The sequence below is a fragment of the Fundulus heteroclitus genome, chromosome 4 (genome assembly GCF_011125445.2).
Source record: "Fundulus heteroclitus isolate FHET01 chromosome 4, MU-UCD_Fhet_4.1, whole genome shotgun sequence".
Classification (NCBI taxonomy): Eukaryota; Metazoa; Chordata; class Actinopteri; order Cyprinodontiformes; family Fundulidae; genus Fundulus; species Fundulus heteroclitus.
Genome location: NC_046364.1, coordinates 18,109,737 through 18,126,431, shown reverse-complemented (window position 1 = coordinate 18,126,431; position 16,695 = coordinate 18,109,737). Strand labels below are relative to the sequence as shown.

General features: G+C 42.1%; 1 protein-coding gene across 6 annotated transcripts in view; it reads left to right on the top strand.

Moving 5' to 3' along the window:
- The window catches only part of uacab (uveal autoantigen with coiled-coil domains and ankyrin repeats b), a 55,072-nt gene that overhangs the window by 27,830 nt on the left and 10,547 nt on the right, over window positions 1-16,695 (top strand). For 4 of the 6 annotated variants that reach the window (XM_036136185.1, XM_036136184.1, XM_036136182.1 and 1 more), the window contains exons 2-5: window positions 8,244-8,374; window positions 13,020-13,108; window positions 14,106-14,170; window positions 15,611-15,668. In XM_036136185.1, coding sequence (XP_035992078.1) covers window positions 8,244-8,374; window positions 13,020-13,108; window positions 14,106-14,170; window positions 15,611-15,668 — 343 coding nt within the window. Of the gene's footprint in view, window positions 1-6,833; window positions 7,612-8,243; window positions 8,375-11,519; window positions 12,525-13,019; window positions 13,109-14,105; window positions 14,171-15,610; window positions 15,669-16,695 lie in introns of those variants that run through there. The other 2 variants (XM_036136186.1, XM_036136187.1) reach the window with 2 other exon arrangements.

The following is a 16,695-nucleotide window of genomic DNA, read 5'->3' as shown; positions in this document are numbered from 1 at the left end:
CTAATGCTATAAGCTAGCGGCATGTAATGCTACAGCACTGTTTGAGAGCAATGTAAAAAGGTCAGAAAACCTCCTTTAACTGCAACAGTGAGGTAGTAAACCTTCTAGATGAGACAAGCTAAGATCTGAGCTCCCCCATCGAGATGCCCTTCCCAAGTCCATCCTACTGTGGTACTTAGTGGTGGGTATTGCCAAAGAAGTCACGATTCGATTCGAATCACGATTCACATGCCACGATGCGATTCTATCACGATGCATCACGATACTTGAATTATTGCAATGCATCGCAATGCATTGTGATATTTTCACTGAACACTGTACACCAGTGGCTGACTGGCTGTGTATGATCTGGATAGTGTCTTTAATTGATACGTACTGTAACTGAAAGCAACTGAATTCATACATAGCTGTATTTATTGAAATGACTTTTGGAGGTATTGCCGTGAAAATAAACATTACTGTAACTGGACACAAACATTACTATTACTGGAGTGGACACACTGACAAAAAGTGCTTAGGATTTATAAAACTTAAAACAACAAAATAAGGATTATCAGTGCCGTTTACATGGCCTTAGTGGTCCTTTAAACCAATGAAATGAAAACATTCAAATGTTTGCGCGTGTAGAAATTGGGGCTAGCTTGCAATCGAGTGTTGTTAGTTTAATCAGTGCTTGCGGCACTCCATCTTGTTTTTCTGGATGGCGCCTCAGCATGTGCCTTTTAAGTTTGTTGTGTTCCCACAGTATTTCATCACGATGTAACAGTGTTTGCAAATTACGTGCGTCATATCAATTTTGTTTTTACCTTCTTTGTTTTTAAAGCCAAAATGCGTCCAAACATCTGACTTGACAGGTGAGGGAGCCGGGCGAATGTTCTCAGTCTCCTCCATGTTTTGTTTATGAATGACTCGTCGCAGTATCCCGTGGCTGGAAATGCTTGTGACACAAGGCAGCGGGCGTCAACACATCTGCAGCGACATCTACTGGACTGGAAGTTGTATTCCACTTGTTTTTAGCTGATGTTCGCCAACCATTCATGCAATTTTATTTATTCATTTTTTTTAAATTAATAATCGATTCTTGGCGTCAAGAATCGATGTATTGGATCGCGAATATTAGAATTGCGATGCATCGTCATGACGATTATTTTGCACACCCCTAGTGGTACTAGTTGACACAGGACAACGTTCATCAATTTATTGCTCAGTTGACTAGTGAAACGGCAGAATACACTCTTAGGTATAGTAGACAATCTTTTTTCCTGCTTTGAGTTCTGGGGCGGATCATCTTATCTACTGGTTGTTTCCTCTTGCTGCACATGCGCACTTCCACTGTTTATGTATTCAATGATCTTCGGTTTGTAAATGGCTCAGAGTCGCAAGAAGCAAACTGTCTAACAATTTGTTTATGTGGTAATAAATGTTAATTTAAACCCAATTTTATTTAGCATATTTATCAGTATATAAACTTGTTTGGTTCTACAAATAGACCTAATGAAATAATTTATGAATTTTATTAAATTTCTTGAATCCACACTACATAAGACAAATGTTCACTAAAAGGACAGTTATCAGAGGCATGCACAGTCAGCGAGGTGCATAAGTGTCTGAAGCGGTGTGTGAATCAAATTCAGGGAAAAAGACTACATTAAAACAGTATTTTTTTTTTATCCCGCTTTGTAATCCAGGGCGGAATACATTTGCATTGTGGAAAAGGAGTGGGTCCTCTCTCTGCTGTCTTTGCTTTGACTATAGGCGGGGGTTTCAGGATCCTGCTTACAGCTACAGGGGTCTGAAAAGTCGCTAAATCTGGTGACAAAGTCGCTGGATTGGCAACAGTGACCAGTTGCTCCCTTGGATTAAAAGCATTCCCGCTGATGGCCTTGCACTACACGTCACAAATATTACTGCAAGCGTAATCTTAATCTCACAATCTTGAGGGCCCCCGATTAATTTGGTGGCTCTAAAGATAATCTTCCTGCTTTATGTTCAGAGTTATCTAGTCTGCTTGGAACGCTGTCGGAACCCCTCAGATCTCAAATTGGGGACATTAACATGTTGGATTGTCTTGGCCCAAAATCCTAGCAGGTGGGGTGGACAAATAAGCGTGTATCTACAGAAGGCAAAACAACTTCCATGGCACACCAGAAAGTCTGGTGGACTCTTAAGATTTGTTAAAATTAGTCCACAAACTATCGCTTTTGCTTCTCCCTCATGAGTCATGTTTATTTACTCTGGACTAAGGTTTGATCTCAAGATTTCCCTGTCTGAAATCTGAACGTTTGTGAGGGAAATCTGTTTGTGTGTGGTGTGTTGTGCTTGCCATGTGGCTGTAGACCACAAGGAAAGTATGTAATTGTAATGACAAAACCTATTACAATTAAGCCACATTTGCTTCAGTTTATTGTTTTTTCATTGGAAACCCATCTCACCATCTCAGTCAATGCATGTTCTCTATTTTAACCATTTAAATGCCGAAATAATTTTACTATTCATTGTTTCAAAAAAAACTTAAATCTCATTCACCAACTCAGACATTCTTGCATCACATATTAAAAGCATATGCGTAATGTTATGCTTCCTGTTTTGCATTTTGTGGTCAAAAATTTCTAAGTTTTATTTGGTTGTGCATTTTTTATTATTATTATTATTATTATTATTATTATTATTATTATTATTATTATTATTATTATTATTATTATTATTATTATTTTATATACAAATTTACTACTACCCAGTATACAGAAGGGCCCCTGAATTACAGGGGACCCCAAAAAGGAAATTTACATTGTTATATGAGCTTTTGGGATGATTTTGATAATTTATTTTTTGTCTGGGGGGGGGGGTTAAATTCCTGGTGGCAACCCTGCATACACAAAAACTCAGAATGACTCTTTTCAAACTTTATTGATCATTTAATGTTGCAGTAATATAATGACATTATAGATGCTTCAAAGTAAAAACCTAGCAGATGTGTGCATCATTCAAAAGATGACTGCAAGAGAAAAGCACAAATTTCTTTCCTCACAAGAACAGACACTGCCTATTTTTCACTAGTACCAACTCGGAGCTGATGGCTACAGGTCAAGTTGCTTTTTCGACTTTTCCATCAGTAACGATGACGTGGAACCATGAAGCAATGTTCATTCAAAACTTGGAGGTCGACAGATTTTATTTTTAAATACATTTGGATCTTTATTTTACAATTTTAACATGAATATATATATTGTGATTGAAATTATATTAAAAAGAAATTGAATCAGGTAAATTTGAAATATTTTATGACTGATAAGGTAATGAAGGATAGTGGAAACGATGCAATAAAGGGACATTCAAAGGTGTGTAGACTAGAACAAGTGACTTAAAGTTTTTTACAAGCAATTGAACTTTAACTAGTTTGTCGACCCCAAAGCGCTTCACACTAGTTTTAGTCAGTCACCCATTCACACACACATTCACACCCTGACGGTGGTGAGCTATGTTAGTAGCCACAGCTGCCCCGGGGCAGACTGACAAAGTAGCTCCGTCTGTCATATTTTTCCGCTTTCTTCATGAATATGCAGTTGTACTGAGAGCATGAAAATCTCGGCAGGCATGCTCTTTTCAGGGTAACGTCGGCTACTCTCATAGTGTAACTCGCCATTGCTTCTTCTCATCCATGTCAATAAAATAACACAGTTTAACTTCTTTTCCATTGACTCCTCCTGAGAATCGTGTTTGTTGTTTGCTTCTCACTTTACACCAGGATGTAAGGCGACATTGCACAGCTTACTAGTTTTTCTTCTTTTATTAAATGCATTTCGGACAGACTAGCAGCATCTCAGGCGCAATTCTGCCTCCAACAGGGCTCTTATACAGTGTAAACAGATTTTTCTTTTGTTTTTTTCCTTTTATTATGTTTTGGAATAAGAGCTTAAAAATCATATTCCATACTTGGGGTAATGTGAATGTTAAAATTCCCTTTCCTCATTGCTAAGAAACCTTATTTTTGTGTCCATTTAAAAAAAAAAAAAAAGTATTTTATTGCCTATGTAGTTATAAGTGTCAAAAGGTTTAGATTTTATGACTTAATATCTCTTTGCAGATGTCGCCCTGCAGAACCATCCCTCTCATAATTTGAAACCATATCAGTCATTGCGTTTTGATGAACACAACTATCATCTAACACATTAGCGTGTAGTTTTATGTTTTGGATTTGGCTTCAGTCTGTTGTCATGACCAGTTGGATATTTTCTGCGAGTGATTTCATCTGTGAGGATACTAGACACCCATTAGGAGCCCCTGGTAGCTGGGAGGGGGGCAGGAAAAAGAGGTGTTGGAAAAGATGTACAGCCTGTCCAGTGAGGGCATATCTGAAGCGAGGTTGACGAGGAACTCCAAGAGAAGCATTAACAGACACCCAGAATAATCAGTGTAGACAGGTAGGGACCTAGGCTACCTTATGCCGTGTCAGGTGATGCCATGTCCCCGAGGTCATTCTGTTTAAAATAGCGTTACAGATTCTCTTTGTTTCATTTGCAGACACATAGGATTTAATGCTATTACAGTATATGTCGCAAACAGTTTTTTTCAGGAGATAAAATGGCGCCTGTCCTATTTATGTGGATTTTTCATCAAAATAAAAGTTTAACAGGAACGGAATTATGGCATGTCGGACAATTTGTGTAAAACCTCATACAAAAAATGAAGAAAGTATGGACTCACATAAATACCAGGGACTGTGCACTTTAGTAAAACCAGTACAGGGATCTTGAGGGGTATTTACACCAGACCTGGCGTGTCCGCTTTAATCAAAGTCTGGTTGCTCAGAAAGTTCGGTTTGTGTGAGTGCAGCAGAGAGCTAGGTTTTTAAGTAGACCTGACACGTTTTCCGCGGACCGACTCGCGGAGCGGGGGTATCCATGTGTTTTTTCCCTGCCATTCACGCACGCGCGAAAGCAACAACAACAAACCGCGTGTTAGCGTCACTTTTTTTTTTTTTTTTTTTTTGGGAATGTTGGCGTGGCGGTAGCGTGACTTTGGCGTGGCAGCCGCCACGCCAAGATAGCGCTGCGGGAAACCCTGTGGTTTTTGGGAATGTTGGCGTGGCGGTAGCGTGACTTTGGCGTGGCAGCCGCCACGCCAAGATAGCGCTGCGGGAAACCCTGTGGTTGAAGTGTATGGGGCTGGGCAGACCGCTCGTGTCTGCTTAGTTCTGGCCAAAATAGATCTGAAATACAAGGTAAATCATACGCAATTTCTGGCTAGGTTTGTTCGGAAACACACAGCTCAATAAATGTGCAATAAGACATTTCAATAACCATGACAGGAGTTCAGGAGTAAAGAAAACAGATCAAGTGAAATGGGGATCTTTAGAGTTATGGGATCAGAGGCAGTGACGTTAAAATAGAGCCAAAACAAACCGAGGAAGAAGACTTGGCCTGTTCTGAGAGATTTCTGAATCATCTAGAGCTGATTGTGCAAAGAAGGATGCTCCACAGAGGCCAGACTATACTGAGCAACCCTGGACATCCTCTTCACAGGTCATTTAACAACAAAAAAGGTCTTCTTCAGGGTGCTGTGACACAGACCGCTACAGGAGAGCATTACTGCCCACACCTGTAACAGTTTCTACTGATTCATGGATAAAAACGGTAAAATAGTGATTGGCATTGCATCTTCTTTGCCTTTGAGATTAAGAGCGGGTTTTTGACCTTTGCTTCGGTAGAGTCCAGTTGCAGCATATAAATAAGAGCAAAGCTTTAGAAAAAGAGGCCCCGGACATCATTTCCTGTTTTTATTAAAACTTTGGATGTTCCACAAGTTAGAAGAAAGTCCTGATTATAACACAAAACCTTTTTAGGCAAAGTCTTGTCATATTTTATAACCGTTTCCTTTCTATTTTACATCGGAGGCATTGAAATTGATATGTGCCTATTCAAGTGTCTAGAGATCTCTTCTGTGTAACAAGCATTGTTCCAACTCTTGCTTGCTAACAGCACTATTATTAACTAGTACATAAACGGATTCCCAAGCAAATCCAAACACAAGTGCCCCCATGTGAGATATTTACGTGAGCGCCGTATGTAATGGCGACGTGCCACTTTGGCGTCTTTGTCTCCATGCGAGGGGCAGCAGCTTTCGTAAGTCGACACCTACCTCTTCATATGACATGTCATGTGGAGCGGGCCTTTTTGCATGTTTGTGAATATCACCGTTGCTCTGTAAACGCCAGTCTGGCAGCAGGCGGTAACCAGAGCCCGCGGGGAGCTGATGCCGTGCGTAAATGAAACGAGCCCCTCCGCGGATTCTCCACCTCTTCTTCTTGGGTTGCTGTGTCTGTGCATTTTTCCCCGTGAGGTTTAGCCTCGTAAAAAAGCGAAAGTTCTGCTTCTGATTTGCCCAGCGCTCGGTTGGTGGAAGTTGAGCCGTGCATGCGGGGCTGAAGCCTCGCGGCGTTGCGTGTGAAACGCCTGATCAGGGTTTGTCACGTCGCAGCAAGGAGGATGATCGGAGATCCATCGCCCTCTGGAGAAGGATGGACTGGCTGGAGATTATGGCTCTGTAGCGTCTTTGCCGACACCACTTCTAATAATCTCCTCTGACTTTAATATTTTCACTTGGAGGCAGTTGGGGAGCAGGAGCCGGGGGGGCAATATAAGCAAGATTTTTTTGGCTGGCCTTGTTTTATGTTGGCAGTGGTGAAAGACACCAAAGCCATTACTCATCGCGCTGGCATGCCCAGAATGTATTCTTAGCTCCTGTCTTCCTATTAGTCTCCACAGAAAGGTTGGAGGGTCAAAAAATAAAGAGGTAACCAGTCTGCAGGGCTGTCTGCACTGCCGCTGTTTACCGGGGAGGGGGTGATATTTTAGACCTCCGAGAGCTTGCATATTTACCCCACTGAGCCTGACCGACCTTGCCATTTGGTGGTGTGAAGAAGCTAAATCCGCTAACAGCGGAGAGAAGAGGCGAGGGGAGGATCTGTCTGCTTACCACTTGATAAGCAAGTCCCTTCTGAAGATAGCAAGGCTCCAGAAACCAAGATCGCTTAGAGGAAATCAGACTGAGCTGAGCGGCGGGGTTGAGGGAGAGAAGCAGGGGTAGGGGGAGCAGCAGCGGCCGCCGCTGGTGAGAGGCAGCCAGGCTGAGCTGACTTTCACCCAGAGGAGGAGTTGCAGTTGCCGGCCAGGGCAGGTCCCGGTGCTGGCAGGGCTGGCCCTACTGCTTCTCCACCTCCATTCCTTTTTTCCCCTCTCACTCCTCCTCCATTAGACTATCCACCAAACTGCTGAGCAGTGATGGAATTGCGAACAGAGCTCCCAAGCTACAAAGGAAAGCTTAGAAAATCTTGACAATTAAACTTTTCTGCCTCTAGTAGAGGAAAGCTTGCGGTTCACTGCTGGAAAGACTCTCATCCTTTTGTCTTCTCGTCTGTTTTGTTGCACTCACTGGTTGAGTGCACTGAAAGACAAAGGTTTCTTTTTTTTTTCTTTTTTTTTGTAAATATTCTTCTCCATTTTTGTTTTTTTGTAAACCGGAACAGTGGCGACGTTTTCAGTAGCACGGTGCAAGGACCAGCTCCACTCACCCAAGATGAGCCGCTGGCTGAAATGCACCTCCATGCACTTTGTATGTATTTCTTTTTTTTCTATTATTTTTAAGCAATTCCCCCCCCAAAAAAAAAAAAAAAATCCTTCTTCAGGTAACTCACCTGTGTTTGGGATTTTCTGGACATTATGTTAAGTCTGACAATATAGTTAAGGCAGCTCTTCCTCAGTTAGATTAGTGGTTATTGGTTAACTGAGGCTTTACTCTGTTTACACTTATCAATTCAGTTTGTTTGGACGGGGTTTATCATGCTTAGTTTCGTTTTCTTAGAGGAGGACTATGTTCCCATGTTTTGTAGTTGTCACTCATGTGATGATGGGATTTAGTGCTGATTTAGCGCCGTTACTGTTCAGCACATTCTTCGCATGTTTCTCCACTAACTTGTAACAAACAGTTTTTTCTGTGGAAAAGCATCAAAATCAGTCGGCCAATATGATTATTTTTTTTAATCGAAAAACCTTTTTTGTTCACAAATGTCACTTTTTGTTGTTGTTGTTTTCTTTTATTTTCCTCCTAAAAGAATTGTAAACGAAAAAGCCCTTAACCCTTCTTCCTTATATGGCAGCAGATATCCTTACATGTTGCATCACGTCTCTGTGGCAAGCACACATTCATTTCTGCATTACTGATGGCTTCCATGTTCTTGCTGTCAGAACACAGACTGGAACAAGAACGATGACCGCCTGATGAAGGCAGTGGAGCGGGACGAGGTCGACAAAGTTGCTGCTGTCCTCAGCAAGAAGGGTATCAATCCCACCAAGCTTGACGGGGAGGGGCGCTCTGCGTGAGTAAACAAAGACACACACACTCACAGTATGCTGATATGAGAAGCAAAAGAGATGTACTTTGTTGTTCATTTTTATCGTTTATCAACATAAACCCGTGAATAGATGCATTTTCCAATTAAAATCCTTAAATTATTTGCACGTGTGAAGACTCACCATCAATAACCGCCCCCCCCCCCCACCCCGGACCATGCAATGCTCTCTACATCACATGACATTCCTCGTCTTGTCCCTCTGATAAGGGATCCGGCGTGGAATTTCCTTCATGATTAGCCAACCATTTTATCTCTAGGCACCTTTTTTTTTTATGCGCAAAGTTTGAATCACAAATTTCATCCAGCTACCCTGCAAAGGACAGATGTTGCCGTTTTCATATTTTCACGTCTATTTTTACATCTAGAATATTCCCCTTTTTCTGTCCAGCTTACTTGAGGTCAATGTGGGAGTTTGCATGAAGAATGTTTGCGGACACTGAAAGCTTGACCACACCGACCAGAGGCTGCATATGTAGTCCCAGCAGGAAATGACTCCCTTCCAAGTCGGATCAGACCCACTATGTTGTTCCCAACATTAACTAATCCATTTAGGCTCAGCTGCAGAAAATCATCAGGATCAGCTGACATCTTTAAGAGCCATGTTGGAGTTGTTTGTGGGAACCAGAGTTGTCCCGCCCCACACACACAGACACACAAAATACCTGGGTTATTATAGCCTAAATGAGTGCTATCCCTAAATAAGATGGGGTCAAGTCGATGTTGGAGAGGGGAAACATTGAAATACGCGAAAGGCCTTATCAAACCAGTAAAACCTCAGAGCACCAGACCTGAAAGCAAAGGTAAAGAATAGTGTGTTGAAATAGCTTGTGGGACCCATAAGCATGTTTTGTGCATTCATCTTGATAAATAGTCTACACAGCCCAATAAATGGCTGCTGTTCTGATAAGTCGCTGAAAACGGTCAGCACTAAATCCAACCCTAACTGTGGCGGACAGTTTTGCACTTAAGGCGACCAGACTAGATCCGGCTGTACCCAAACAGAGTCATGCTCTTTTATTTGGTGTTTAGACTGATCTGAACTAGTCTGCTCTAAAATCGACTTACAGGAACTGGTTATTTTGGAAAAAGGGGGTCACGTTTTTCAGCAAGTCTGTCCAAAAGGCATAAAATGCAGCGTAATCACAGCTCTGACGGCCTGTGTGTAGTTTCGGCAGGGCCACACACAGACCACATGTGTCTGTGGCATCCCAGCCTTCACAAAAGCCGACACTGGAATGTTGAACGGTGATTCCCTGTAATCACGAACCTCTGTGGAGAAACTAATTACAAACTGCTAGCCCCCGTACATGATCTACTGTGCCCCGGATTAGCCTCGCTGTGTTCAGCTAATGAATTCAGCCCAAGCGTTTCTGCCTCAGCCTCCAGCTGAGTAAACAGTTTACATCTCACCTCTGGCATCAGCTGGGGCCCATCGAGGCAGGCCCACCCATAACCTTTACTTATTCTGGGCCATTGTGCCAAGTAAGGGTGCAGCAGCAGAGCGGGCTAGGTGATCCCACGCGGTCAGAGGCAGGTGCTTTCTGTGGTCCCTGAAGGTAATGATTATTGACACAAATGTTTATTTTTATTCAGAAAGGAACGTGACTCCATTTCTGGTTGTCCAAACACACGCCACCATTGTCATTTCTTGAAAATTAGCAATTAGCAATACATTAATTATGTCATCTTACAGAAACACCTAAGCTAAATCATATCATGCAGAATCCTGCTGTTGCTACGATAAAAAGCGGCGCAGATCATCCTCTAGTTTATTGTGCCCTGACAAATACAACGACCAAAAATCTGCATGACCCTGCAGATTAAGGATTTTGTTTACACATTCATAGGCTAAAAATGGGATTTAGAGTACAATTACAAAAAACATTCAGCTTTAAAAACTAGAAATGAGGATAATTTTCACCTCTTATATCACAGGTTACATGGCTTCTAACTTCTGTATTTTTTAGGACCATAAGGCGCACAGTGAATGAACGTGTTTTTGTGCGTCTTTGTCCACATATAACATGCACCAGATTATAAGGCGCACTAAATACTATTCCCAAGTGTGTAATATCACTCCGCCCCTCCCCCGTACACAACTCTCTCCTGGGAGGGAGAGCTATCCGTCTCTGTCAGAGGACAAAGTAGTTGGACTACATTGCCCTGTATCTAACATAAGGCCAAAATAAATGTAACTTTTATATTGAATTAACTACTAGTTTATTGTTGCTAGCGCGTACTCCGGGCTGCCTAAAGTCTCCCATATACTCGGGCTTACTGTGCGTATACTGTGAGTCCCTCTCTGTCACCTGTCAGTGAGAACAGAGAGGGACTGTGATGCTGCGTGTCCTTAAGACCGCCTGCTTGGAGCAGCTCAGTGTACGAAGCTCGGGTGTTGCATATAAAACAGTTTGATGTAAAGACTTCTTACCTCCAGAAAGTTTATAGTGTGACACGTACCTGTATGTACGGAGTCCGTGCAGAGCCCGCCTTGAGTACGTACGAACCTCCGTGGAGTGAACTACACTAGAGTGTGTGGGGGCTTTTCCATGAATGCACTTCTAGTTTCCACATTACAGTCAGGCAGTCTTGTAGACTACTCAGGGGTCCTGTCAGGTAGTGACACAGTGTACCGTAATGCTCAGAATATCTATTGAGCGGAGGGGCTTGGTTGTTAACCAAAGTCGTACTTATACATTTTAACAGATTTTTGAGCACATTTTACCACATAAAATCAGTCAGTAAGCACAACGATAATCACATATAAGGCGCACCATATATTTCTGAGGAGATTTAAGGATTTTAAGTGAGCCTTATAGTCCAAAAGATACCGTAGTACAGAGATGTACAAAGCACAGTTGCTCAGGTTCAGCCAGGACAACCATGATTTGCATTTTTCATGAATATAAACAATCAATATGAAAAAATGCTGATAGGCCATGTAGTATAGATGTTAAAATGGTTTTATCTCTGTGGTACTGCCGGCAGACAGCACAACAATGTCTATATCTGCTGATCGCGTTCGGTGCAAAGTTCTTTTCAGGCTCAAAGAAATAAAGTACACACTATCAGGACGAATGCTTGCCGTATATTGTTTTATTTGCGTTTTCGTTTTATGGTTAAAATACTTTGACTTTAAAGCATCAGAAAACAGTCTAAACAAACACATTTTTGAACTATTGCAGCTGTTCATATCGCCAGAGTGTCTCTAGAGACACGTCCATCATGAATGGTTCAGCTACTGGCATACACTCTATGGATCACTCTTCCCTTTCCTTTAAAAATAGCAGGCAGGTCCTGTAGAGGGTAAAGATGAAATGACATCTCTCTGAAAGGCAAATTTCTAAGCTCATTAATAATCTCACAGGGAGGGGAATTGTAAATTTCTTCATGCTATCGGCCATTTGCTTTGTTACTGTCAAAGCGGAGGAAAATGGGTTTGGAGTGACCTGATGCGAAGGTGTGATGGGGAACAGAGATCCTGCTGCACTTATTTCTCTGGCCTTCCTCTGAATGGATTTCTGCTCTTTTTGCGGGTCTCAAGCGTTCCTGGTTTAGCATCGTAGCATAATTCCTCAATAATGGCATTTTTAGAAATGTAAATAGTTCAATAGATCAGTCTTAGTTTTTGTTTTTTAACATCTTATTAGCTCATTGATGCTCAAAGGTCCCCCTGACTTCACATAATTACAAACAATGCACCTCCTCAGTTTAGGTTTCCTGTTAAATGTCCTTAAATGTGTCCATAGTGATTTATTTAGTTGTTGCATGGGACGTGCTTTGACTCCTGAACTTGTCACTAGTGTCCACCACACATGATTTGCTCTGGGGTGCTTCCTGTCTGTTTTTTGCCCCTCTGGGGTCATGACCCTCCACTACTCCAGAGAGGAGCAGCATCTCCTCGCCATCAACACGGCTTTTAATATCCACAGCAGTGTTGAGGTGACAGCCTAGCTGTCTCCTTGGCAGATACTTGGGGCCTGGTGTATAAAAGGGGTTCATGTAGCCTGAAGGGTGACGGGCTGAGATTAGTTTACATTCAGCGGCTTTGCAGGCGTCCGCGGCTAGTAGCAGCAGAGCGACCGTGGGGTACATCAACGCCGGCGTGTTTCAGGTTAGGGATGATTATGAAAGACATGCTGTGAAACTGATAAACTAACAAGGTTGTTTTCAAGGCAAACTTGCTCTGAATGAAATATTTGAAATGTTTGTTAATTTGAAGTTTTAGAGTTCAGTGACGCAGAGGAAAGATGAGAAAGTTTTTAACTCATTTCCTCTATACGTGTTTTATGGACCTAAAATGTGGCGATTCTAAGTAGTGCGGTGTGTTTTCTGCTCTATTTAAAATTGCTCCCGTAAAGTCGAAACATCATATTATCTGGTTGTCATGGAGGGTCCTTGTCGTGGACCTCAAGAATGCTGATCTTGCTGTCAGTATGGAGCCAGGTCTCCATTTTCAGTTTGTCCTTAAGTTTCACCCTCGCCCTCTTCTTTCCACCAGATCACTTTTTCACTCGCCTGTCCTAAATCTCTCCCGTCCCCTATCAGCCCCGTCCATCTCATCTTTGTTTTTCCTGTCATATCTTTGTCGATTTATTTCAACTCCCAGGTTTCATTTGGCAGCCACGCGAGGACAGCTGGACTGTCTCAGTCTCATGCTGACACACAATGTTGACATCACTGCAAACGATGGCTCTGGTGAGTTTCTGCTCAGCACACAACATGACCCTTAAAGTGTGATATATTCAGTTGGTGTAGCTGCAGTGAAAACACACTGCAAAAAGTGAACTAAAATTAAGTAAATTTTTCTTGAAATGAGTGCATTTCTTCTTGATTTGTGCAGATAAATAAAATTATTTGCCAATGGAATAAGATTTTTGCATTTCAAGTAGGAACAGTTCAACTCCATCATCATTTTTCAAGTGCAGAATATCTAATGATCTTATTTTAGGGGTAGAACTACTAGTCCCATTGGCAAATAGTCTTATTTACCTGCTCAAATCAATGAAAAATAGACTAATTTCTTGAAAATTTTACTTACTTTTAGTTCCCTTTTTGTAGTGCATGCTTAAGTCACCACAGAGCACTCATATTTGAACTTAGAAAAAGATAAAATATATTAGATGTAATTAGTTATTTCACATATATATATTTGATGCATATATTACATTTCTTTAGAGTCATAGTTTTGATGTCTTCACTATGTGTCTGCATTGTAGAAAGTCATAAAATCATTGAATGACAAAGAAAATTCTAAACTTTTGGCTGGTAGTATAATGGAACTCAAAATAACTAACATTTTCTTGAAATGAGTGCATTTATCCTTGATTTGAGCATGTAAATAAGATTCTTTGCCAATGGAATAAGATTTTTGCACTTAAAATAGGAACGACTCATCTCCATCTTATTTCAATTGCAGTATATCTAACTATCTTATTTTAGGGGTAAAAATACTCATTCTATTGGCAGATAATCTGATTTACCTGCTCAAATCAAGGACAAACGCACTCATTTCAAGACATTTTTACTTAGTAGTTCTTTTTAGTTCTGTTTTTGTAGTGTAGACTTTGAAATTTTAGTACCTTGACCGCCCTAGTCCAGGTATAAAAACATTGGGTTCTATACCCAACGTGAAAACATATGATTTCAAATTGTGTCGCAATTAACTTAAAATTGTTCCAACTTCCTGCATTAGGGAAGAACGCTCTTCATCTGGCTTCAAAATACGGAAAGTCTCTGTGCGTGCAGAAACTCCTGCAGGTAAGTTCATTTCATTATGGCTGGCTCTTATTTAGCCACGAGAAGACCCTAATGCTGTTTATAATGCCTTTGTTTTCTTTGCTATTGTTCACACGTTGCGTCTGCATGCTTCTGTATTTTTGTTCCAGTCGCCCCGCCACTCAGAGCAGTTGTCCCCTCAGCCCTTAAATAATTATTGCCGAACCAGCCTGGCCGCTGAGCCCTCTCCATATCAGTCAACATGGAGCCCCGTTGAGTCACCACGCCCCTCTGGGGATTTGCGTGTTTACAATGAGAGGGATTTCACTCCAGCATTGTGCGCTCATATTGTTGGAGACCTTTCCCCAGCCTCCGTCTCTCACATGGCAATGATCTAATAGAGGTTGTGGCTGTTGGCAGGGGATAGTCAGCAGTGTTGACAAGCTCACCCTCCCACACGCCCCCATCCATTCTTAGTGCCGTCATCGCGCCTCCCGTAGCAGCTTGATGCCAACACCCACCGCCTCCCCTATCTCGCTCGGTCAGCCTGAACCCTCCAGGTGTAGGATATCCCCTCCATGCTCTACCGTCAGCCCCCCCCACCCGTCTCTGCTAGGTCATCTGAGCGTGCAGATAATTCTTGCCACTTGTTGCTAGACAGAGCTGGGTTTTTATCAGGGAGGAGGGGGGAGGGCAGAGCGGGCTGGCAAGCCTACCCGGCAACATCAGGGCCCCTGTTAGCATGAAGTCCTCAAGGCTTTCAACACGGCCCGTCATCCGTGCAGCAGTGCAGCCGGCGGTGTCCGACCAGCCGAATGCGAGCGAAGAGACGGCGTCAGCGTTTCAGCACAGCCTCCGTCCTGCATGACGGGAACCTGCGACGCAGGTCGCATGGCCGGCCGACCGCTGGGGATGAAATTCTGTCTTTTTTTTCCCTGCATTCCTCAGATACGTCATCGTGATTTCTACAGCAGAAACTGTTTTGTTTTGCATAAAGGCAAATTATCAAAGGTTTACCTGAAACCTTAGTTGTACCAAGCAGAGTCAAAGCAACTTTTTCCTAATCACCTACGAACATCAAGACGGCTCACGCCTGGACAGAGCTATTAAATTAGGTTGTTTTTTTTTCCCAATTTGATTTATTCATGTAGCACCAATTCACAACAAATAGCGTCTCCGGGCACTTTCCATAAAGAAATCTCACTTATTTACAGAAATATCTAAATAAGACAGACGGCTTCAAAGTTAATTACATGCATTCCATGTAATTGACTTTGGAGAGAAGAAACCACCCTTTAATAGGAAGAAACCTCCAGAAATGACCACGGTGGCTCATAGGTTTTATATTTAGATGGTATTTATTTAGAGTTTTTGCAGAAAGCCAGTTTTTTTTTTTCTGTGAATGCAAGAAGAAGGGCTGGCAGGAAGGTATAAAACAGGAAATGGTTAAACTTATCAACCTGAGTTTATTCTGTGTTGTAGCACAACTGTCCAGTTGGCAACATGGATCTACAAGGACGAACGGCTCTACACGATGCCGGTAAGACTCCACTTTCTCAGTTGGTGGCTGAGCTCGGCGTTAGCGTGGCGCTGCTGCTAACATGGCTTCGCTCTACTAAAAACATGAAAGTCAGTGTTTCAGAGCTCTGACTCAACGGCTCTAGACCAGACCTGACTTCACATTACTCTTGTGGTGACTTGACTCTACTGCACACCTGTATCATCTAAAAATCACACCTGCATCTAACAGTGATGTCTTCTTTTTCTCCTAAAGCTGCTGACTTGTTGGGACTTTAATGTCCACACAGTTCTTCTAAAAAAAATAAAAAAGATGCTGCTGCTATGCTGCTTCCCCCTTACACATCTCTTACCAATTTAACTTTCATGTCCCACTTGAATGTAAAGATCAAACATTTTTAATATCAGTGAATACAATAAGCTCTTTTTGAATTATGATGAAGCATCCTGTGGTAAAAGTACCTGCCCCTTTATTAATTTATGAATTAACTGTGATAGACCACTTCTGTAGGGTTCAGCTTCACTCATCCTGCCCAATCCAAATAACTGCCAGACATGTAGATTAAAGAAATCTCTTAAACAGAGCCCATCAGACAACCTAAAGTAGACTAAACGATCTTAAAAAAAGCACTATGTTGTGCCCTGATCTAAAGACATTCAAGAAGAGATGAGAAATAAAGTCACTGATGATCCAAAGGACATCAGCAGGTCCACCTATGAATCATTAACAAAAAAATCAATCGGCGTAACGCACGTCTGGACATAAGGAGACAAACACGTTGTGATGGCTCTGAACCTGAGCATAAATAGCCTGATGCTTTTATTATCCTTTAAGTTTACTGCATGTAACTCTTTCCTTTTTAGTGCCGTGTACCCTAAAAGCACAGACCTCTTGCTGCAGGCTTGCATCGCATGCGTCTTTGCATTTATTAAATGGCACGTCCAATTATTTTATTATACATTTCTGTGCTGACATTTACACACATGGCTCTTCGGGCGCTAAACCCGCAGGCTGCAGCCCGAGCTAAGTGGATCTACGTGTTCCTCTC